Source organism: Oculina patagonica, chromosome 9 (assembly GCF_052425735.1).
Source record: "Oculina patagonica isolate OP01 chromosome 9, crgOcupat, whole genome shotgun sequence".
NCBI classification, from domain to species: Eukaryota; Metazoa; Cnidaria; class Anthozoa; order Scleractinia; family Oculinidae; genus Oculina; species Oculina patagonica.
Window position 1 is genome coordinate 21,829,689 of NC_135766.1, and position 24,273 is coordinate 21,853,961.

The 24,273-nt window shown below is 40.9% G+C and overlaps 2 protein-coding genes across 2 annotated transcripts; one reads left to right on the plus strand and one right to left on the minus strand.

Annotated features, from left to right (window-relative positions):
* Nucleotides 1–1,642: 1,642 nt before the first annotated feature.
* LOC144665033 (beta-hexosaminidase-like) lies at nt 1,643–8,060 on the minus strand. The gene is made up of 8 exons (XM_078526213.1): nt 7,883–8,060; nt 7,000–7,641; nt 5,927–6,363; nt 4,601–5,332; nt 3,868–4,042; nt 3,036–3,288; nt 2,495–2,629; nt 1,643–1,804 (listed from the first exon to the last, which is right to left on the minus strand). Exons 1-8 carry the CDS (start codon nt 8,058–8,060, stop codon nt 1,741–1,743), a joined length of 2,616 nt encoding a protein of 871 aa, XP_078382339.1. The 3' UTR covers nt 1,643–1,740.
* LOC144666108 (beta-hexosaminidase-like) lies at nt 7,654–24,273 on the plus strand. Its single transcript, XM_078527464.1, has 8 exons — nt 7,654–9,034; nt 16,560–17,354; nt 18,119–18,552; nt 19,280–20,014; nt 20,467–20,611; nt 21,741–21,990; nt 22,601–22,747; nt 23,414–24,273. The coding sequence occupies exons 1-8, from the start codon at nt 8,923–8,925 to the stop codon at nt 23,514–23,516; spliced, it is 2,721 nt and encodes a 906-aa protein (XP_078383590.1). The 5' UTR covers nt 7,654–8,922; the 3' UTR covers nt 23,517–24,273.

Below are 24,273 nucleotides of genomic sequence, written 5' to 3' on the forward strand. Positions count from 1 at the left end.
TCTAACGATCGAAAAAAAAAAAACAAGAGGGATGCTATCTTTATTTTTATTCCTTGTTTTCTATTTTTTTCTATCCTCTTCCATATTATTATATTTTTTGTATTCCGTCTTTTAGGATTTGGGGTAATTTGCAGCCGTTCCGTCATTCCCCATTTTAGGGTCGCCTGAAACGTTTCTGGGCAAAAGGGCTATCGGGCGAAACGACCTAATACCGTGTTTCTTGCTTCTTATTATTAGCGGAGGGTTTTTGTGAGAATATTAAATGCAAATGTAAATGAGCTCTTCAGCGTTTTACCCCCGGTCTTTAATGAAAACAATCTCAAAATCGATCATGAAACAACCTCGTCCCCAAAGAAAACCGACATAGAGCTCTGGGGTCGAGAATGGGTTTATCATGCAACTGAACTCTCGGGCATGGTCGCCTATTTCGTGGCGTTTGCACAGAAAGGACTAGAAGAAAGGAGCGAAGACTCGAACTATTATTTAAAGTCATGGAAGCAATGTTTAGTTGTTTCACAATAATTTTAATTTAACTTATAGTGCTGGTTTATTTGTTATTGTTCGTGAGTTTTTATTTTTTACCTGAAATTTGCAGAAAACGAATTTATAAGGCTGTTCTCGTATGATCGCCCCGATCGTTTCTATTGCATCGATCATTTGCAAATTCTGAGACGATCGTAGGCGATCGAAGCGATTGGAAGCGATCGCGGGTTCTCATGCATATGATCGTCCTGATCGCCTGATAAGTGCGAAGACCTACGAAAAATAATCATTTTAGACCTAGATAGTCCTAGATCCAACACAATGGCAGTCGTAATGAAAGAGCAAAACTCGTAGCCTGTTATCTTCTCAGTTATTGCTGTTCTACGGCGAAGAAGGGAAATAGAAGCTAGAAGGATAGAACACAGGCGATCCAAGCGATCGTGATCGGCCCAATCGCTGCAGACGTTAGCGATCGTCTGTGTACTGTGTAATGTTCTCATATATCTCATATAAAATAATTATAATCGCCTCGAACGCAAGAAAACTTTTTGAAGTGACAGAGGCGATAGAAATAATCGGGACGATTATATAAGAACCAACCTTTAGAAAGTGGCCTTTGTTTTCCAGTCGACCAAGAGAAACGAAGGCTCTGGGAAGATTTTGTCGGTTCGCGGTTCCATTTTTAGACCCTCATTGATGACTAAGGGTAAAAAGTTACCCTGTCCGTTTGGTCTTTGATGCGCCATTGAGGGTACAAATTATCCTGCGCTTAATGTTTTGCGTCACTATAGTTGGGGTTAAATTACTTCCATACTCCTCAATTAATACTTCAAGTTTTTTGGTTCATGTTATTCGGCCAAGGTGGCTTGAAATCCCGGGGGGGGGTACTCCCATATGGCATAGGGAGGCTCCGCCCGAAGGGACCTTTTAGGCAAGGAAAAAAGGGTAGAGATTCAAAATTTAGGATATGAAAGGGAGGGAAATCTGAAATGAAAAAGGCCACAAAATTTCGAGAGACGCATTTGGTGATCGTTTTAGCGACAATGAAGAACCCCGGATGTGAGTGAGGAATGAAAGGGGTGAAAAGGTGAAAGGGGCCCAAAAGGAAAAAGGGAAGGGGGGAGGGGAGCCTCCCCGTACAAAATTTTCAGTACCCCCCGGGCTTGAAATGACATTTGGACAAGGCTTGGTTGAGTCACGTGATGTCCCATAGCTTTAACGATGACTTCGCCATGTTCGCTCTTGTTGTTACCATGGTTACTTCGGATGGTTTGGTGCTTCAAATTTCACAAGCCTGCTATATCGCTTATGGTCTGCAGACCTGAAGGGGAAAAACAATGGATAGTTTATTTTGAGTAGTACATCGTTTTGTGCTTAAACTTTAATTTATTCTACATCTACATTTAGGGGGGGGGGGTCTTTCAAAGGGAGGCATACTCCCATCACTGCAAGACATTAAATAAAAAATAAAAGGGGAGGGGGATAAAACCTTAAAAAACCTTCTCTTTGAGAAATCTGAGAAACAGAAAAACACCTGTGCACCTATTCATCCACTTACAGTGTACTGTGTAGAATAAAGAAAATCGTCAACCACCTTGGGGGGTATTGTCTTGATGCGTCACTGTCATTTTTGTGAAGCGACTAGTAGCATTGCCACTACTGAATAGGGTCAGGTGCTCGTGCATTTTGTCAAGAGATCTCAGTGAATTTTCCGATGAAAAATTCACTGCGGAATCATTGTTACTTACATCTACATCCGTAGTTGATACATTATATATCCTTCACATCAATGAATTCACTGTTGACAAATCATATTCTTGCTGGTAGCGCAGAAAAACTGATACTGGCTGGGAATTGGTCGAAATTTTAGCTATCAGCTGAGGAATGACGCGTTTTTCATTTGAAAGCTAAGATCTGAGAACTGCGAAATTTACTGATAGCTGAGAAATGGGCTGAAAATTTAACTGATAACCGCGATTGCCTAAGGTCGATAGAAAAGATATTACCTTACCTGGATCGTAATCTTATTTCACCATTCACTTTTGTTTCCTTTGTGACGTCATTCCACGTAACACCTTCATCTGTCGAGTACTCAATTTTGACACCTAGCAGCGCAGTCTTCACTTGTAATTTTCCATCAATCATTCTGCAAAACGAATCGAAAAATAACAAAATAGTAGTAAACAAGAACACCTTTGATACCCGAGCCCAAGATCTTTTTTGAAAACCAACCATTCTCGCCCCACATAGCCCTTTCGTTTCTCTTAGCCGGCTGGCACAAGAAAACAAAGGGCTTTGGGGACATAGGATGTTTGAATTAATTCGAATTTTTTTATTGGCTTTTTGGAACAAAGAATTCCTAAACGGAAGTCGAAAACGTAAGGACTCTCTCGTACATTCTTTTGAAACGTCATGACTGCATACATGAAGACCGGAAGTCCTAGAATCTAGGACTGGAAATCCTATGTCCCCAGAGCCCTTCGTTTTCTCGTGCCAAGGCCCACCCGGCTAAGGAGAAACGAAAGGGCTATGAGGACGAGAATGAAACCAACCTCGCTCCCGGTGGTGTCACGTGATACGTCACGCCCATCTCGTCAAGCCGACCCAGTTCTCTGTGAGCAACCGTGTTCGCAAACCACACCCAGTCATCCTTCCTTTTACGATCTCGTTCATCAGTGTTCGGGATATTCTCCCATGAGGCTTTGTGCCACGCGCGTTCTGCCAGAGCCAAGAGCCTCGGGAAGAGCATGCTGAACATCTGGTCAGCGGTACGGACTGTTTCTCCCCAGAATGAGCCTTCAATTCCTAGGAGAGAAATAAAAAGACAGATGAGCGATATTCACTTGAATGTCGAATTGCAAAGGTAATTGGGGTTTGCTTTGGTTTTGCATTACTACGCTAAGGCCATGGCCAATCAACCAATCAGAAGTAAACCAAAACCAATCGTGACTCGCTCGCACACTTTCCCCGCACTTCGAACCGGCTACATTAATTTGCTCCAACGCATTGATTGGTTTACTGGATTGTCTGTGTCCCATGTAAGAAGCCAGAGTGATTGCTTCAAATGGTTTTGGCTTTCCGACACAGTCGAACATAACTCTAACTTGGTTAAGTTTCTGTACAAAATGGCATTTCTCCTACCCTTAAACTATACTTCAACTCGTGAAATCCTTACCATTTTGATAGCTCCAGCATGAAAAAGGTGCCCCTTTCAGGCGGAATAGAGCAGTGCATGGATAAAACGTCCGACCAATATGCGGCAGGTCATAGGTTCGAACCTTATGAGTACTCGAGATTTTTCCAATTGTCCTACGCTTGACATTTCATCATTCTCGTGGCTATTCTTTTATCACCATACTCTAGTTTACGATTCGTTTCACTTACCCAAGAGGTTGGCCAAGCCGTTCCTGGAGTTCTCGTACTCAATATGTTCATTTGGCGAATATTCAAAGACTTTTTGCGTGTCCGTGTAGTCAGTGGCCCAGTACAAACCTCGCTCTTCAAAATCTGGTTCGTAAGGATGATCAAGATACAGGCAGTCAGGAGGGGTCAACACGACCTAAGCAAAATAAAATTTTAAAAGTGCTTGCTCAATAGCTTTCATTTTAATGGTGACACACACTAGGGTTTCATTCACATACTTCAAAGTTAAAACCACCTGTGACTGCATGATAAACGGTACCACACGAAAGTACTGCTCAGTAGCTTTCATTTGAATGGCCACACACTAGGGTTTCATGCAGAGACCTCAAAGTTAGAACCGCCTTGTCCAGCATAATTAACGGTACCACACGAAAGTACTGCTCAGTAGCTTTCATTTGAATGGCCACACATTAGGGTTTCATGCAGAGACCTCAAAGTTAGAACCGCCTTGTCCAGCATAATAAACGGTACCACATGAAAGTACTGCTCAAAAGCTTTCATTTGATTGGTCACACACGGGTTTCATCTACAGTCTTCAAAGTTAGAAACGCCTTGTTCAGCATAATAAACAGCACCACATGAAAGTACTGCTCAGTAGCTGTCATTTGATTAGTCACACCCTAGGGCTTCATTTACGGACTTAAAAGTTAGAACTACCTTGTACAGCATAATAAACAATGCAACACGAAAGTACCTTATATCCTCCAAGCAGTGTTACTCCAAGGTTTTTTGTATCATTACTCATGCTCCAATAGTAGGCATAAACATCCTTGTTTTCAAATGTACTCCTGTTTGTCAGATCGTCTTTGCCCCCGAAGAATGCGTCACCCCAACCACCAAAGTCTAAGCCATTTTTTTCAGTAATTTGAGAAACTTTTTTAATGAAATACTCAATCAGATCTTTCTTTATTTGTTCCTCGCTTTTGCTCGACGCATTTGCTAATCGATCACAGGCCGGTGATCCCTTCCAGACTCCCCACGCGACTTCGTCTCCCCCAAAATGATAAAGAGTCAGCGGTTGAATGTCCCTGTGCATGCTCACTAGTGCAGATATCACGTGATCTAGAAAAGCGTACGTTGAATTAAGGCAGGGGTTTACAACTCCATCAGTGAAGTGTTGGACAGAAAAATAACGAGATTGATCGTGGAATTCATTGAGAATGAACTCCTTAGCTTTTCGTGGCCTTCCTTGTTGCATTAGTCTATCATGGCGAACTATCATGCTTTTAATGGCTGCGTGACTGTGTCCCGGAAAGTCCAACTCTGGAATCACTTGAATGTGACGCGCTGTTGCGTGACGAAGTATTTCTATGTAGTCTTCAGTAGTGTAGTACCCAGTGCCCGAAGTGCTGGTATCGGGGCCTGAACCAAGTTGAGACAAAATGCAAGTTTTTTCTTGTAAGTCATGGCACCTCTTAGACCCAATCTGGTCCGTAAAAATAGCAAAAAAATAAGAAGAGAATGTGTAGTATCTATAACGAACCCGGGAATGAACAATCAGAATTTACTTGTACTTTTGAATTAGAGAGAATTAATACTTGAATAAGCCATTGCGCGGAAAAAACTTTGACGTATATATGTATTTTATAAGACTGAAAAATTATATATATCTGTCGATTCAAATAACAACTCTTTAAAGGTCACACCTGGCAAGATTTACCATTTAACTCCTAGCCTTCCACACAGACATTTTTCTGGTTAGTCACGCAATCTTTCCCCGCCGTTCGTTGGGGAAAGATTGCGTGACGAGCAAGACTGAAAAGGAATCGAGATTTCCTGGGATGGGCGGGGAACTCCTATATAAAAGTAACAGAAATGCTTGTCGGAAGAGTTAAAATGTTAAAAGGTTCCCCTAAAAAGAGGTACAAGACAAGGATCAGACTCCCGTCAAAGGCGTACAGGGAGGGCACCTAGGCATAGCTTATCCTCTCTAGTTACATTTCCGAACACTTCCGTAGGCTTGCGAAGATTTCCGAGAAACATCCGAAGATATTTCGAGCTCGAGTATATGCCAACGTACCTGAGCCAGTTCCTCGAGCCCTGGAATTTCCAGCCTCCATCCTTCGTTCTCCGACAGATGAAAGTGAAACTTGTTCATTTTGTACATCGCCATAGCATCCAAAAGTTTCAGAATTTCACGTTTGGGCATAAAGTTACGTCCAACGTCCACCATCAACCCGCGATACGAGAAACGTGGAGAGTCTTTGATTGACACCTGTGGAACCAGGCCTTGGTCGTCCATGAGAGCGAGTAGAGTCTGGACACCATAGAACACCCCAGTAGGCCCTCCACCAGAAATGATGATAGTATTTTGCATGGACTCGTCTACCTGTAGTTGATATGACTCGTGCGCAGTGGATGAGAACCGCTGATTACTTTTTGGTGGCATCAGTGAAAGCTTGATAGTTTTAGAGGTGTTGGGGTCGTCCCCAGATGATACTTTCAATCCAAATTTTTCTTTGAACAAACGAAAATGACCACAAAATAATTAGAATAATTCTATTTGACAGGAAACAGCACAAAATGTGGTAACATGTATTACATTTTTTTATTAAAACTAGCAATGGTATATTGAAATTCCTGCGTTTTGATTGGTTAACAGGCAATGGTATATGAGCTCATGTACCATTTGAGCACAAATATGGTAGCCGAAACGCGTCAACGAAAACTACTGGGGAGCTCAAATATTGCAATTCTTTGGGCGTTTTTAATAAAACAATTATTCCACTCGCGCTTGTTGGATATGCGATCGTTATAGCCAACGAGGCGCGCAGCGCCGAGTTGGCTATCTACCATCTCATATCCAACACGCACTCGTGAAATAATTGTTAATTATAACTGTTTAAAGTGGGGGGAGGGGGGGTATACAATTAGTGAAATGATAGGCCATTTTCAAGTTGCCATTTCATTTGCCTCACTTTCATGATGAGGCCTGGTCAGTTGCAAAACGTTGAGAAGCAACACCCTAAAACGTGTCGTTCGAGACCCACATGGTTGATGAGTGGTACAAGGAAGTCAGTCCTTCCAAACCTTTTAAACGCTTTTGCTTACTCGTTTAAAAATAAACTGTTTATAAACAAACGTCTTTCATACTTGCCAAGAAGTTCACCTCATTTTCCAAGCCCTTTTCTCCATAAACTCGCCAATCCTTTTCTACGGACACTTTCTTGGTTTTGTCAGTGATAAAGACTACGTCAGGGGTAGGGATTACCATATATGGTGAACGTCCGAGATCTGTGGCACTTGGAGCACCGAAACTGTCCCATGTAAGCTTGTCAAAAGAAAACACAAAACTGAGGTCTTCGCCAGCAGTGTTAGCAATGGTTCGTGGTTCTAATCCTTCGCTTGCAATGTACCAATTGGGTGTTAAGTTGGAACGAACCCTTACTAAAGTGGTGTTGAATTGAACCTTGATGAGGTCTCCAGGTGCTATCGCTTGGAATTGACTAAGAGGCTCTAACTGATACAGACAGCCGCTTAAATGGGTTATTTTTAAGTTACTTCCGCCTGGTAGAACGTAGCCTGCAGGGTTATTGGTCAGCTGTTGCTCCTGAATGATTCCCAGCAGGCAAATGTATATTGCCCATTTTCCATTCCTAATGGGATATGGACCTCTGTTAGAAAGTGTTATTTGTGCCCTGCCAGGGGATAACACATCAAAGTAAAGTTTCAAGTTGTTAGCGTCATTGCGTAAACAAAACCCAGTCTTGGCCCTCGTTGTATTCGGACCTAACCCTTTCAACGGCAACCGATTGCGATTGCGTGATTTAGTTTAAGTGTCCCACTTTTCCGATCGTTTTCGCTTGAAACGGGTAATATTTATTGTATTATTAATATTTTATTTAACTGTTTAACTGTGTTTAACTGCAAGAGCTTATAATTTGAAAAAAGAAAATTTCCGGTTATGATTTTCCGACAAATGGTACTGGACTTTATTCAATGAAACACAACGGAACGGAACGTGAATGAGCTGTACCTTTTATCGGATGCAAAGAGAGCCTTGGTAAAAACTTGCACGTAACAAATGGCACAAAATGATCCTGGTCGTTACGCTTGAACAGCGGTCGGAAAACGCTCGTTTCGCTCGCCTGCGCAGTAAGAAACAAAAACTCGAGGTTCGAGACAATCTCGTTCCCAGAGCCTGCGTTCCACATCGCGGCCTCTGGGACGAGATTGCCTCGGAAGGTATTATTTTTTCAAGAAAATTTCTTTTACCGTGATGAACCGTCGCACTGTTTTCCTACTGGAACAACCGGTTTTTTTATACAAATGGTAAACGTAGTCGGTTCGACCGTTTTCGGCTGGTGAGAGTTTGGTTGACTATTTTCGTCTATTATTGGGACTACAGTTTTCTATTGAAGTTTGTCGAGCCTTTTGATCAACCGGTTTTAATCAAAAATACCGTAGTTGAAAAAGTGTTCTGCTGCAGTAATCGAGAACCAAATCAACTGAAAACGACTTTTTTACCAAGAAAACACGAAAAAGGGGAAAACAACAACTACAAGAACGTCAACAAGAACAGAAACATGATATGGTTGATCAAAAGAAGAATACGAATTTTCAGTACGTGTGTACCGAAATATAAAGGTACTCTTGAATTAACCTGGTGTAGTTCTGTTGCACTTCTGCATAAGCATTGTTTTGCTGTCCCAAGAGAAATTGAAAAGAATGCTTATGCAAAATTTTGGAGGGACAACAAAGAGTATTATTGTATTTTTGAAAATGGCCTATTCTCCCAAACAACTTAATTTTCTCGTAAAGTATTCACTCGTCCCCAGGGTTTTTTTTTCATTCCACATCAATGTACCAGAACTGAATTTATAATAGTTTTGGTGAAGCGTATTTTAAAAGCACACATAATGAACATTGATTAGTGTCAGCTTGTTTACACTGGAAACTTTAAAGACCAGTAAGGTCGGCCTATGCATGTAATCAAGGTTTTACCAAGTCAACAGAAGCATAATCATGAAACATGTGTCCAAACAGTGTCATTAAGCGGTAAAAACTGCTTTTGTTATGTGCCGGCTCGCTGGATTCACAACACGATCTTCTCGTCGCTGGATCAAGAAATTGTTGAACATTGTGTTTGTTGTGGCAGTTCTTTTCGGTTTAACTCGTGTTAAGCAAGGTAAGTAACGACTTAATTCATAGTTCAGCGTGGTTGATAATATTTAAACAAGATTTCTTCACAACGGCATGATTTATAATATATTATGCATACAACTTCAACATCAGGTGAAAAACAGTTTGCATAATTAAGCGGTATGATCCGCGACAAAAAGAAAACATTGAACATCGACCAAAAACTTGTTGAGTATGAATAAGTATTTCTATCAGTCTCTTCTCTTGGCATTTTCTATAAGAAAAGTTTTAACTCAAGCCCGCTGTCTTGTGACAAGTGCAACTTGCTGAGAAATCATTTTGATCGTAACGCAATGATCATTGCGTTACGGCTCAAATAACGATTTGCAGTCATTCTTTAGGGTGTCACGCAACATGCCCACCAAAAATCTTAAAGTATCTTAAATAGCTTTAAATTGTAGCTGTCAGTACTCTTGAACAAATGTGGGGCGGCCAGCCCAACTAAAATGTCCTGAATTAGTATTTTTACTTGCAAAATGACATTCAGAACATTATTTCAACACTGAACAAAGTTACTCGGTTCGAAAAGCTTTAGAATCTTGGTCCGGCACAAACCGTTGACGCGAAAAACAACGCAAAAGGGTTGCCTAGGTAACATTCCATTCGTTTATGATTTAACCCTATTACGCATTTTTACTCCTTTTTGTTTTCAACACAGTATTGTATTTTTTTTTTGTTCTTTTAGCTTTTTTGCACCTTCGTTGTTGTAAACCCGGTGTCACAGCGGATTTTGTCCCCCCGCCGATTTTGTCCCCCCGGACCAAATCCGCTAGCGGATATTGTCCCCCCGGACAATATCCGCTAGCCGATATTGACCCCCCTTCGCCGAATTTGTCCCCCCCCCCTCAACAATTGTTATTTAAGCTTTGTTTCCCTCTTACTTAGTAAACTTTCCATTTGCAAACTTTTTTTCAACGTTCCCTCGAATGACAACACAAAACTTGTTATGATTCTGCCATATTTATTATAGTAAATAAAGTAACTTCTTATAATAGCGCTGCAATTTTGCGTTCTATGCTGGTCTCTAAGTTATTTCAGAAATTTACTATAATTCATTGCAAAGCTTGTCGTAAACAAAAGACCTGACTAAACACAGCGTCTAACTACGGTTCCTGTTAGCAATGAATCGAAAACGTTAATCTTGTTTGAGTTGCGGCTTTAAAAATCGCTCTAAAATGATTTTTTTCAAAAATTACTCTCTCAGTCTTAATCAACGTCGATATGAAACAAATTCTAAATTTAAAAATATCTGGTTTGTAGCCAGGCATGATAAGATTAAAAATTATTTGATAAAAGTTGACACTGGCTTAAAATATGTACAGGACGTTTCGGCTACTGCTGTAGCCTTCTTCAGCAATATGTAAATTTAAAACGGCGTCCCTGGTGTTATAGGAATAAAAACTAAAAAATGCAGAAAAAGGTGACAAGGAATGTACTGAATAAAATTGGGGGTGGAAAAAGAATTTGTAGATGAATTTCATTCGCACCTAAACTCGATTAACCAGCACATCAAATTCACCATCGAAGTGGAAACAGAAGGTTCAATCGCTTTCTTGGACACTAAGACAACGAGACAAGTGGATGGTTCGATAGCCGTTTCTGTTTACAGAAAAGCCATTCATACCGACCGCTATCTAGACTTCAATTCATACCACCATACGCAACATAAACACTCTGTTGTACGCACTCTTATGGATCGGGCTAAGAACATCCCATCCACTGAGGAGGAAGTGTCATCTGAATCTAAACGTGTATTAAAAGCGCTGGCAGCGAATAATTATCCTATCAATTTTATTCGTAATGGTCGTCAATCCAATGCCGAACAAAAAAGTGGTGCCAACGTTGTTGAACAGCGAGGTTTGGTTGTTCTACCGTATGCCAAGGGTTTTTCTGAAAGAATCTCAAGAGTTCTCAAAGGTTTTAACGTCAAAGTGGCTCACAAGCCCATCCGTTCCATCGCCAATATTTTGAAAAAACCCAAAGATAAAATCAGCGAAGAGTCGTCGAAAGGTGTTGTATATAAAATCAAATGCAAAGACTGTGCGTGTGTTTACATTGGCCAGACCTCGCGCGCACTCAAAACACGCATCAAAGAACATGCTAAAGCGATAACAACAATGGACAGAAATTCCCTATTGGCCGAACACCATTTGCTCAACGATCATGAAATTGATCTGGAAAATGTTGACATTATCGACCGGTCTTCAGTTTGGAGACAAAGACTTTTCCTCGAAGCGTGGCACTCAGTCCGAGATGGAAACGCTATTAATGAACACGTAGCATTCCCAAACATTTATAAGAAACTTAACAATTTTTAATTTGCATACCACCCCCTATTCTATCCTTTTTAGTCGCATTTTCAGAATTCCACCCCCAATTTTATTCATTACATTCCTTGTCACCTTTTTCTGCATTTTTTAGCGGAGCTCTTCAGCGCGCGCCAGCGCGCGGAGCGGAGCACCATGGGTAATGCGGGTACGAGAGAATTTTTGTAAACCCAGGAGGCCGAAAAAATTTGGTGCGTACGCCCGACCGCGCGCGCGTACAGACTCTCGGGGAGGGGGAGGGGAGTCCCAAGGCAACCCAAGCAGAGGGGGGAGGGGAGACAATCTTCTGCCTCCTTCGTTAAGGTCATTGCCCTGTTTTGCATTGCGCATCCTTACTGCGCAGAATTTTACGCGTAATTAGGCGCGCGCGCGCGAGCACATCAACAAAATGGCGGCTTTTTTCTATGCGGCTTAGTCCGCGAGAGAAGTAAATTGTCACTTTCTCCTAAACGAGCCTGGTGACCTATCAATTTTTTCTCATATTTTGGGTGTAGCGATCAAATTCTTTCTGTAAAATGAAAACAGATCAATTCATGTGTTTGAAAAATAAATTATCGCTAAAAAACTGTACTTTGCCAGTACTCGCAGAGAAATTATAAAGGAATAATATGGAATATACATGATCGTCTTGCTCCTAAACGAATCTGGTGACCCCCCTTTTTTATTTCAAAATTTAAGTTCCCTTGAAGTAATAAACCAGTAGGCGAAGTTTGGTTAAAAATCTATGTTCAGTTTTATTTCGGGGCAATGACCTTAACCAGAAATGAGTGAGGTAATCGACTAAGATTTTGATATTGGACATCCATTTTATGGTCAATTGACAGCTGTCAAAACAACGTATCCGCTGTCCAGTATCATATGACCATATCGCGGGCTCAGGTTTAGAACTAGTCAAGGTCGCGTGTTTTTTAAGTTGACCGCTGACCAAGTGATAGCATTGCTATTGGTCCGCGGGCGCAAGTACTTTTCCATGGTCAGTCCATTTAGATTTACATGAAGGACAAAGTGAACAACCCGGTCAGTTTGAAAGCTGAACGAAGCACAAGGAGAAACCGAGCAGGAAAAAGAAATGTCTCCGTAAATATTTCTCGGTCTACCCCGTCTAAAGGCTTTACACATCATGGAAGTTATGGCAAACGATAAGGGCTTACGGGGAGATCCGAAAAAATGGCACAGGTGGAGAGCGAGCGAGTTTCTACCGTTTCGGCGGCTGACCAGCTCTAGTAATTGAGCTAAACGCAATTAACTGAAGTGAAGGAAAAAAGAAGTGTCAATAGCTACACGGATGGAAAAGGCTGAAATAGACCTTCGCAGATAATTCAAAGGTCGGTGGTGCTGGAGTAAGTTATAATTTATAGCTTACACATGTACTACGCGGTTGGATAATAATACGAAAAACTGCGGCCGCTTCGCCTCCGATTAATTCATGAGCTGGTTGAAAGCTTTGTCCTGCTGAATTGCTGTGAATTGACAAGCATTCTCCGACTTCAAATATGAGGTAACAAACTTTGACTTTACTGAATACACTAAGTCCATGTTTTTTGTGAAAATCTGTAATTATATGCTTACACATGTACTACGCGGTTGGATAATAATACGAAAAACTGCGGCCGCTTCGCCTCCGATTAATTCATGAGCTGTTAATGACTTAATGTTTTTATTTAAACTCCCAGCTAAACTTAGTTTTTAGTTTTTTTAATTCATCTTTTATTCTTATTTACTCGCTGTTTCGGGGGTGGAAGCGGAATATGATCACAGCTGTAAAATTGTAGGAATAGAATCTGTTTTAAAATCTGGGAATATGAATAACGGAGATGGCTAAAAGTATGAATAAAAAAAGAATGCTCCATCTATAATAAAACTAGGTCATAAATCTAACAACTTTATCCAGAAATGGCCTAAAATCGTATTTAGCATATTTCAAATGGGGGAGCATGCCCCCAGACCCTCCTATAGGAAGCAGTGAACAATACCCTCACACCACCCAAAGAAAAAAAAGAAAATAACGAGAACAAGACAAAGAGAAAAAAACCCCGGAGCAAAGAGAAAAAGAGAAGCAAGAAGAAAAGACAGAGGAAGGAAGGGTATAATGAGGAAGAAGAGGAAATAAAGATGAGATATAAATAAGAAGATAAATAAAAAGGGCCAAGAGAAAAGGTAGGTATAAGCCGAAGAAGAAGAAACTATGGCAAGTATGATGTAGAAGGAAGTGGAGAAAGAGATCCCAGCTACTGATTGGTTGCTACACACTCAAGGAGGTTGCAAGAAGAATGGAAGAATGAGAAGAAGAGAAGAGATGGGATTAAGTTGCTAGCCTGGCCTATACAGGTAGTTCGGGCCCAACTCTGTTAGCCTACGTGCACTCAGTAGTGAAAGTGGGGTGTGAGAAAAAAAAAAAACGGGCCCCCCCAACGGAGGCAAGGGGAAGGAGAGGAGGAGACCAGTAGGGAAGGCGGGGGGGGAGGAGGAAGGGGGGAGGGAGGAGAATTGAGGGGGGAGGAAGAGGAGAAAAAAAAAAAGGAAAAGAGGAGAGAGAAGAAGAGAAGAAGTGAGGAGGAAGTAAGGAAAGAGCCTAAGGAAAAGAAAGATAGAGAAGAAAGAAGAGGGGGAGAGATAAAAGAGAGGAGAGGAAATAGAGGAGGGAAAAAGAAAGTGATTTTTTTTTTTTTTTGGGGGGGGGGGGGTTGGGGAGGGGTGACGGTAGAGATCGGAGTTAGTTCAGTCGAGGTATTGTTGTTGTCATTAGTGGACTTGGAGAGGGGGACAAGCCTGCAAAAAAACGGAAGTGAATGAAATGAGAAATCAACAAATAAAGTGACAAAGGGAACAACAAAAATGCCATTTGCCAGTGATTGCCACTACCCCGACATGCAGCCCTACTCCTCCCTCCTTTTTTCTAAAGGAATATTGCCCGTTAAATCCCACAGACTATATAGTAATATTGTGGTGCAGGGGGGGGGGGAGCCCATAAGAGCTAGGATGTGCGAAGGAGAGAAAGATCACCAAGAGGCCAGAACACTACAAGAAGCTATGAAACGCCCAGCACCCAAGCCACAGAAAAGAGTGAAAGGACACCAAATCAGGGAGTGGAAAGGTGAGGGTGGAACAGGGGAAATTGAACTTGTCCTGGACAGGAGAGGCAACCAACGGCACACCCCCAAGTAGGAGACCCCCCCCCCCCCACCCCGGACACGGTAAAAAAGAATAAGTAAAAATAAGATTTTCTCCTAAAGCATGGCAGAATAGAGTTCAAAAAGTGAAAATTGGGGAGCTCCGTTTGGTTGCCTAAATTTATATATTAGTTTTTATTCCTATAACACCAGGGACGCCGTTTTAAATTTACATATTGCTGAAGAAGGCTACAGCAGTAGCCGAAACGTCCTGCACATATTTTAAGCCAGTGTCAACTTTTATCAAATAATTTTTAAAATTCTAAATTCTTACTTTTAATTACGCCTTAATATGAACAAAAACAGTTGCAACTAACGGTAACCCAAACTCTTAGAAAAACGCGAACTCCGTTGTATTCTTATTTTACGGCTTAATATAGATAAACTAACGGTACTTGATCTTAGAAAATCGTGATCTCCGTTCTATTCTTATTTTACGGCTTAATATAGATAAACTAACGGTACTTAATCTTAGAAAATCGTGATCTCCGTTCTATTCTTATTTTACGGCTTAATAAAGATAAACTAACGGTACTTAATCTTATCATACCGTGAACACGTATTTACTCTAGTTTCACAACTAATTCAAAGAAGGGATAAAACTCGCGTTTGCGCTTTTTGTGAAAATCTTTTTATTTCAAGTTTACAACTTTTAACAGAGCTTATGCTACAAAAAACACTTCTTACGCTGCAAAAGTCGAGAAAACTGCTCTTTGTTTTATCGGCAAGCGAAAAACTGTTTAATGTCGGAAGCTATTTAGAAGAAATCTATTGTCTAGAGTAAAAACAAAAAGAAAACAATGTAATTAGAGTCCAGTAATCTTATTCTTATTGTCCTGTATCTTTTCAGGTTTTTGTAAATTCACTCAACCGAACATTTATTCTAATAAACTAACTTGACACTGGGACTTGTTAGCCGAACATTGTTTATTATAATTTCAGACGTATACAACAAACTAACAAAAAAAGCAATTGTAAATTTGGTTCTGCACTTTAGCCTAGGATCAACAAAAATGACACTTGATTTTCGATTGGAAAACGTTGCTTCGGGCCGTGTTGAGAATAACATAGATTTTCCAATGCGCATGCATGCTGTGTTTGGTAAACACCGAGACTTACCTGTCTATTTCGTCTTTTCAATGTTCATGAAATATTCGTATTCACATTTAATCGTCTTTTCTTTTATTCGTTTACGACTCCAGGAGTACGATAGCGAAGTATGATCACTTTTGACGGGGGGTCAAAATTCGCGAAGGGGGGACAAAATCCGCTAGCAAATATTGACTCCCGGGGGTCAATATCGGCTAGCGGATATTGTCCGGGGGGTCAACATCCGCTAGCGGATTTGGTCCGGGGGGACAAAATCCAGGGGGGACAAAATCGGCTAGGACACCGGCGTATCCAATCGAACGTTCGGTAATCGAACCCAATCGAACACCAATTAATCGTTCGACTGGGTTCGGTAATCGAACATAATCGAACTCACAATTAAATTTGGTCAATCGAACAAAATCGAACGTTCGAATACCGAACAGTCGACAATCGAACAAAATCGAACGTTCGATTACTGAACAGTCGACAATTGTACTCAGTCGAACGTTCGATTACCGAACTCCTGTTTGTTTATATTGCGGACATTTTGTACGGTGTACCATCCCCCTGATAAGTCCTGCATGATTTACTTATACAGAGACGGATTCCGAACAAAATCGAATTGGATTGAGTTCCATTGTGTTCGATTGGTTCGATTGTTTGAAAATCGAACATTACAGCAAAATATATGTTCGATTTTGTTCGATTACCGAACCCAATCGAACGATTGGTGTTCGATTGGGTTCGATTGAATTTTAGTTCGATTTGATACGCCGGGTGTAAATGAAATCGTAATTGTGGCTTATATTCCATTATTTTTCAAAGGTTGCAGACTGGCAACCGAAAAGCTTATATAGTTTTAAAAAATCTTAACTAGAGAACGCTTTTTTACCTTTTAAATATGAACAAAATTGTTGTTCAGTTTTATTCACAGGCATTCAGGCGAATTATGAAGAAAGACATTTTACCAAGACCTTTAACGAGACCAGTCCTCTCATAACTGCTCGCCTTATTCAGAGAAACAATAGTTACTTCACTACAAACAGTCCGTCAGTTCAAAAATCTTTCAACTCTTCAGACAGTTTAAGCCAAGAAGACCTCGACTACATGGCCACGGAGATAAAAGTCCATTTTGTATTTTTGTCGTTGAAGAAAGCGCAAATTTCAATCTCTTACAATGGCTCAAAGGTCATCAAGAACAAAGGATGGACAATTTACTTCTCTCTGTCATCGCCGTTTATTTCTCATGTATTTCGGCCAAATCGATATCGCCTTCAAGAAAATACTTGCTGGAATCGTGAAAATTGCATCAGTGTAAGCCATGTTGAAGGACATCTTTATAAACTTGAGCCGGTGTCCGAGTGGTTAACACCAGGATCATCTCTGACATGCGCAATTAATGCCTTGCCGATAAAGCTATGGACCCGATATATAGTTTCGCCGAACTGGTATATTGCAGCAAATGGTTTAAACCCTAGAGTGATTACTGATACAGCAAACGAAGATCTCCATTTTGTGTCTTCCACTGAAACATCAATTCGGAACAGCGCAAGTGATAGCGTCGTCAATGTGCCAGATTTGGGACATGCGCCTCTTCTTGTGATTCCTACACCCGACATAATAACGACTAACGAGTCTTCAAGGGCAGTGACTGTTGGCAAGGAATGGACGGTGTCTGGGGATGGTCGTTTGCAAAACGAAGTAAACTTTTTGTCAGGTAATTTTGAAGTAACCTAACATTTAAACTTAGTCTAGTCGATCAGTTGGCTAGCACCTTTTAGACAGACAGGCAAGACAGACTGGTAAGAGAGGGTCTGAATGGGGGGTCCACATGTCGGTAGTCAGTTAAACTTTTATTACTTTGTCGGTTGTCAGTTATATTTTTCGCCCTTTGTGTCCTTTGTCGCTAGTCGGGTATGAATTGGAGGGTCCTCATGTCGGTAGTCAGTTAAAATTTAATTATTTTGTCGTTTGTCGGTTATATTTTTCGCCCTTTGTCGGTAGTCGGTTAACCCCATTCAGACCCTCGTAAGATGGCCAGTTGTTCAGTAGTTTGGTTGAAATATTTGTAAGACGCCTATTTTCAGGGAGTTAGGCGACTTGCGCAGACCTTTGTCTAATCGGTTGGCCCTCAGGTATCCTAAAGTCAGTGGTATCCTCATCCATGGGCTTATGAAGGTCGAGAACACAGCAAACAGTTTTGGTTAGCCATTTTTTTGTGGGTCAGTTAGACAGTTGGAAGCCCGGAACCCTTACAGAAACTTTGCCGGGGATATCTCGTTGTAAGAACCTGTGAAAATTTTCTTTGTTTTGAAGGTGTTGTTTTTCTGCTCTTTATTGTTTTGACACTCTTTGTTGCTTTGTTCGTTCTTTGTTTTACGTCACCGGTAAGTTACACCGAGGATGAGCCTAAGGCAGGCAAGAAAACGGGTGCACCGAAACACAATTTTTAATTTATTCCGTTTTTTATTCGTTTCAAAGGTGAACTTGGATTAAGAACATCATCCTTCAATACGGCATCAAAAGCCATCTTGTTGAGCCTGAAGCCATCATCATCCGATGCACCGGAACAGTTTTCTGTTGCTGCCAACGAATTATACAGTCTAGAAGTAGATGCCTCAACCGAATTAATCACTATAACCGGTGAGGCACCTGCCGGGGTGTTCTATGGTGTCCAGACCCTCCTCGCACTCATAAAGGATAGTGGCGAGGTGCCTCAGGTGTCAATCAAAGACTCCCCTCGTTTCCCGTATCGCGGGTTGATGGTGGACGTTGCTCGCAATTTTAAAACAAGGCAAGAAATATTTAAACTTTTGGACGCCATGGCTATGTACAAAATGAACACGTTACACTTTCATCTGTCAGACAGCGAAGCGTGGAGACTGGAAATACCAGGAATTGACGAATTGACAACAGTAAGGTTTTTATTATAATTTTTTCTGTAGAATTTTGATGCATAAAGTCTGCGTCGAGCCTAGTGGTCTATCAGGCCGGAGCTCATCCCGGTTTCTGTAGCATGAAGCGACTAGAAATATTTCTACTCCCCCTGGTTGGGATGCTAGTCCATCGCAGGGTTTCCCAGCATTTATTCGCCGGTACCCATTTAAACACCTGGGTCGAGAGAGGCACTATGAGAGTAAAGTGTCTTGACCAACAACACAACGCAGTGCGGACCGATCGAATGGTGCCTTTATCAATATCACAGCAAGACAGTACGAAGGCATCTAAGCTAACATAAAGACAGTATTGTGACACAAAAAGGTGGTTTTCACTGTCACGCCACGCTGCGAAAAAATAAATCCAAAACTATTGAGTAAAAAAAATCAAGAATATAACAGGTTGTAGAAAACTTCGATATAAACTACTTGTCCAAGTCTCAGGTCTGTACGGTATTCCGTACTCGAGTTATCCGTCAAAATGTTTCACGCAAATTTAGAGAGCACAGTATGGGAACGACATGTTGGAGCCCAACTGCTTGGGCTTCAACATGACCGCCGGAAATAAATGGAAAAGCTGGCATTAAATTCTGCTACAAAAAGCAGTCAGATCACCATCATGAACAAGTAAACATTCACATAAACACTTCTCGCAAAACCTCAAAACCAAGAATAATCTTAACCATGTTATTACTTTCTTTCCTAGATTGGCTCCAAGAGGTGCCATGACTTACAAGAAAAGAGGTGTATAATGTCTCAACTCGGTTCAGGCCCCGATACCAGCACCTCGGGCACTGGGTACTACACTACCGAAGACTACAGGGAAATACTTCGTCACGCGACAGCACGTCACATTCAAGTGATTCCAGAGTTCGATTCACCGGGGCACAGTCACGCAGCTATTAAAAGTATGATAGCTCGTCATGATAGACTGATGCAACAAGGAAACGAGAAAGACGCGAAAATGTTTCTTCTCACTGATCCTGAAGATAATTCACGATACATTACTATTCAGGGTTTTACGGTCGATGCTGTAAATCCTTGTATTCACTCAACTTATCAATTCTTTGAGTACCTGTTGTCAACACTGTCCCGTCTCCATGGTGATATACAACCTTTGACCCTCTATCACTTCGGAGGTGATGAGGTTCCCGAGGGCGTCTGGGAAGACTCTCCAGAATGTCTCAATTATGCACTGAAAAGGAACTTTACCATCACAAAACGCGTTTTAATGGAACATCTTATTAGAAATCTCTCGCGCGTTACTCAAAAGTACGGCTTGGATATCGGAGGTTGGAGTGACGCATTTTCTCGCAGAGGTAGCGGAGGTGAAGTCGTGTTGAACAGAGCCATGTTGGGAAATAAAAATGCAGTGGCATATTTTTGGGGAGTACACAGAGAGTATCAGACAATATCTAGTCTCCTGGAAGAAGGATACAAGGTGAGTCACAGGGATCCCAAGGTCGCCATGCAAAGTGGTAATTCATACTAAGTCCACCATGTTTCATTACGAGATTTTAAGGTATAACAGGTTGCACAAACTACAAATACGAGAAATCGAGATAATTTATTACTTATTTAAGCGTTACGAGTGGAATGTGACGGTCTGAAATAAGCGCTATTTATCATAAATTACCTGAGTTTCTTTTATCGTAAGTTTGGGTTTCCTGTGAGTACGACTTTTTATAGTGAAGCCAGTTTTAATACCGCGCTTCTGTGCGCGATATAATTGCCTCAGAAACATGTTCTGATTGGAATATCATTAAAACGCGGACAGCCAGGTCGAAATTATCCGCTTTCAATTGTGAACAATTGAACTATGGATTTTGTTCCCACCGTAACAATTCAGGGCTGAACCCATGATGCAAGTAAATCTGTTTCATCTTTACTCAGGTTGTGATTTCACATCCAAAATACTTCTACCTCGATCATTCACCCGAGCCAGACTTCGACGAGCGGGGACTGAACTGGGCCGAGAGATACACTGACATCAGAAAGACCTTTGGATACTCGCCGTTGGACGACAAAAACATTATGGGTAAATAACTTTAACTTTACTTAGCTATCCACGTTTTAAATCAAAAGCCACATTAGGTGACCATTTTTTTACCTGTGTTGCGCCGAAATTTTGGACCCCTTTCCTTTTTTTAAATAAATTCCCGCTTTTTTTTTTTTTTAAATTAAATTTAAAAAATTTTTTTTTTTTTTTTTTTTTTTTTTTTTTTTTTTTTTTATTTTTTTTTTTTTTTTTTATTTTTTTTTTTTTTTTTTTTTTAATTTTTTTTTTTTTTTTTTTTTTTTTTTTTTTTTTTTTTTTTTTTTTTTTTTTTTTTTTTTTTTTTTTTTTTTTTTTTTTTTTTTTTTTTTTTTTTTTTTTTTTTTTTTTTTTCTATATTTATTTTATATATATAATAAAATCACTAAAATTATTTTTATTTTTTTTTTTTTTTTTTTTTTTTTTTTTATTATTTAGAAATAGTAGTGCGTTACTTAAACTTAAAATGCCGATAAAGAGCACCGCCGAAAAAAAGCTCCCAAAAACACAAACATAAAACTTCTTTCGATAATAGGCCCTATATATTTTGATTTGTTCTATCTTGAGAAATGCATCACAAGCATGTTTTGTATTTCGTTCGCAACGTTTAGAGAGTTTTACTATGCGGTATTCTCTTATACATCATACATTTTTGGGGCTGCAAAACCCTTTTTAAAAGATAAACCCAAGCATTTTTTGAAACCGAAAAACTCTTTCTCATAATACAACCCACCCCTAAAATAAACATTTTGGACAAGGGCCTATAATTAGAAGTTTAAGGTACTTCAAAACCAGGAGGGCTCCTGTGAAAACTTGAAACTCAGAAATCGATATACGCATAAACGCATGCGCCTTAAAGAAAATCTAAGTTACCACAAGCTCTCGCAAAAGAGCAACCAATCTCGTCCCCAGAGCCTGTTTTTCTTTTGGTTAGCATCAAGAACGCGAACTCTGACCAAGACGCAAAGTCCGATATTTGGAGAATGCGGCGAGTCAAATTGGACTTGACCAGAGTCCACGTTCTTGGTGTTGACCAGAAGTTGAGCGGGCTCTGGGGACGAGTTTGAACAGCAATTCATAATAAGTGACCGTAATGTTTGCTTGCTCTAACAATTCTTAACTCCACCTCCAGGTTTAGAAGGGGCCATGTGGGGTGAATTGGTTCGCACCGCTGAACAGATGCACAGCATGATCTTTCCGCGCCTTTTGGCCCTCGCTGAACGCGCATGGCATAAAGCATCATGGGAAAACCCAGACGGCGAGGAAAGGAATCGAGAGTTTGATGAAGACTGGGTAAAGTTTGCGAACACGCTCGGATACAGAGAACTGGGTCGGCTTGACAAGATGGGCGTGGCATATCGCGTGCCACCTCCAGTAGCAAGGTTCGTCTTGATCATGTGATCAGCGTCTAGTTTATAGAAACGTAATTGTTGTAGCTAATGATAGCAACGAACTGATCTCCCAAACTGTGGCAAGTTCCATTTTTTCTTTGCAGAGGAAGCCTCCAAACTTTAGTGCAGTGTGCTTTGTTCTTAGCCTGTTCCAGGGGTCAGTCAGTTGTGGGCACCCCTCGTCATATTTTCCGCTTGCCCTTCTTCTCGCTAATCCCGTTTTTCGCGTTGCTCCCTAACTAACCGGACGCCTGCAACAGTCTACTGTGTTCTCGGATTCTTAAGGCCATCTGACTGAGAGGTAGGATGATCTAAGCGCTAGAATGATCCCGGCGCTTGGGCTAAATGCAACTTTTTGCTTGTAATCCTGAAACATGTTGCGCTTGGATAATCCTGGCCCCCAAGATCCGTGCTATTTACATGAAAAGAGGATTATCTTAGTGCCTTAAACTGCCTCACAGTCGATCCGAGTGTCGTCACGCAATGCTTCTGTTAACTGCGTGATGACACACTGATGGTTAGAAACTTTCCTTCCTACAAGAAATTGGTTCTTGAGATTACCCTCCCCACTGTTAACGTATGAATGTTTCTTGTTTTGCAGAATTGTCTGCAAAGCTGTTTGTAACAGGTTACACGTCACACCCACGCTGCCAGGCCTTAAAGTTGAGTACTCAACAGATGGCGGTCTGACTTGGAATGACGTCACAGCGGAAACGGAAGTAAATGAAGAGATACAACTGAGGACAAGGTCAGCTCTGTTTTTATGAGTTAACCATTGGATCAGTTCCAATTTTTCTTTTTATTTGGAATAGGTGGTTTTCACTGTCATGCCACTGTCACGCCGCGAAAAAATAAATCCAAAACTATTGAGGCACAAAAAAGAAAGACGGCGAATGTTATCGAGCTAAAATCCTGCAACAAGATGTATATAAAGGACGTCTAATAGCCAGTGAAGGATAAAAACTCAGGGGTCTTGCGATCCTGGATTTTAGAATTTTGATGACGTCACGTGAAAACCAAGAATATTTAGTAGAAACGCGTGCTGGTCGTTAGAAAAGAACTTTTTCCTGGAGATACTGTTTCGATCAATAGCGCATTCCTTCTAACCAGAACACGTCCGAAAGGTTTCATTCGATTTTAGGGATCGGTCATTATTTATAGGGGGAGGGGGGGGGGGTCTGGTGCAAATGAAGGGAGGCTATGTTCAAATTCTCCTGACCCTTCCCTTTTATGAAACACATTGTTTGCTGACCCTCCCCCATCTTACCCACCCCACCCTTACGTGCGTGCAAAAACTTATGTGCCCCCCTTTTTCCCTGAATAAAAATCATTGACATCCCCCTTTTTGCACCAGCCCTCCCCACCCTCTAAATAATGACTTTTTCATTACTATTTATTTCTATTAATGATTTAGATCCGCAGACCAAAACCGGTTTAGCAGGGTGATCAGGTTACAACCTTTGCAAGTACAAGAGAGTAACCACGCGGGGAATCATAAAGAAAGAGGTCAATCGTAAAGACCGGAAATGACACTGTGTGAGAGGAAGTAAAGACGTCGATCGCAGAGACCGGAAGTGGCGCCGAGAGGAAAAAAAGTCAATCGTCAAGACCGGAAGTAATGCAGAGAAAAGAAGTAGGCAGTGCTACAGACACGTGCTGTCATCAAGTTGAACGTGGAGGTTCTCTGCGTCAGAGGAATCTCAGACTCAACTGAATGGCGAAACGACCTTGTTTCCTTACCTTCTGGTAATTACCAGGTTGTCATTGGAAAACAATACAATAAAAGCAACGATAACAACAAAACAACAACTGGAACAGGAACAACAACAAAATAAAAAAAAAGGTTGATAGAAAACTTGGCTACAAATGTCTTATATAGTAATACGCTGCATAAATGAGCTTTCACTCAAGTGCAGACGTTACCTTACTTTACTGTAGTTGATCTCGTTCCCAGATTCCTCGTTTCCCGTGACCATTTATTTGTCATATGTTTCGTTAATTTATTATAAATTCGAATTTTATAACTTGGACATGATGGAGAGAGTTGCAAGATTTCCCGATTCTTCTCTATCCCAAACTTCCCCAAAAATTAAAAAAAAAATACAAAACAGCCCCAAACATAGCTTTATGGGATAAGCATAGGGTTTTTGCATTGCTTGAAACGCAAACGAGATATTTGCAGTTAACCCATGTTAAGCGGCGGAAAAATGGCCTTTACGTTAAGTCCCGCCTAAAATATTTCTATTCTGGGTATTTTTTTTCGTCTATTTTAGT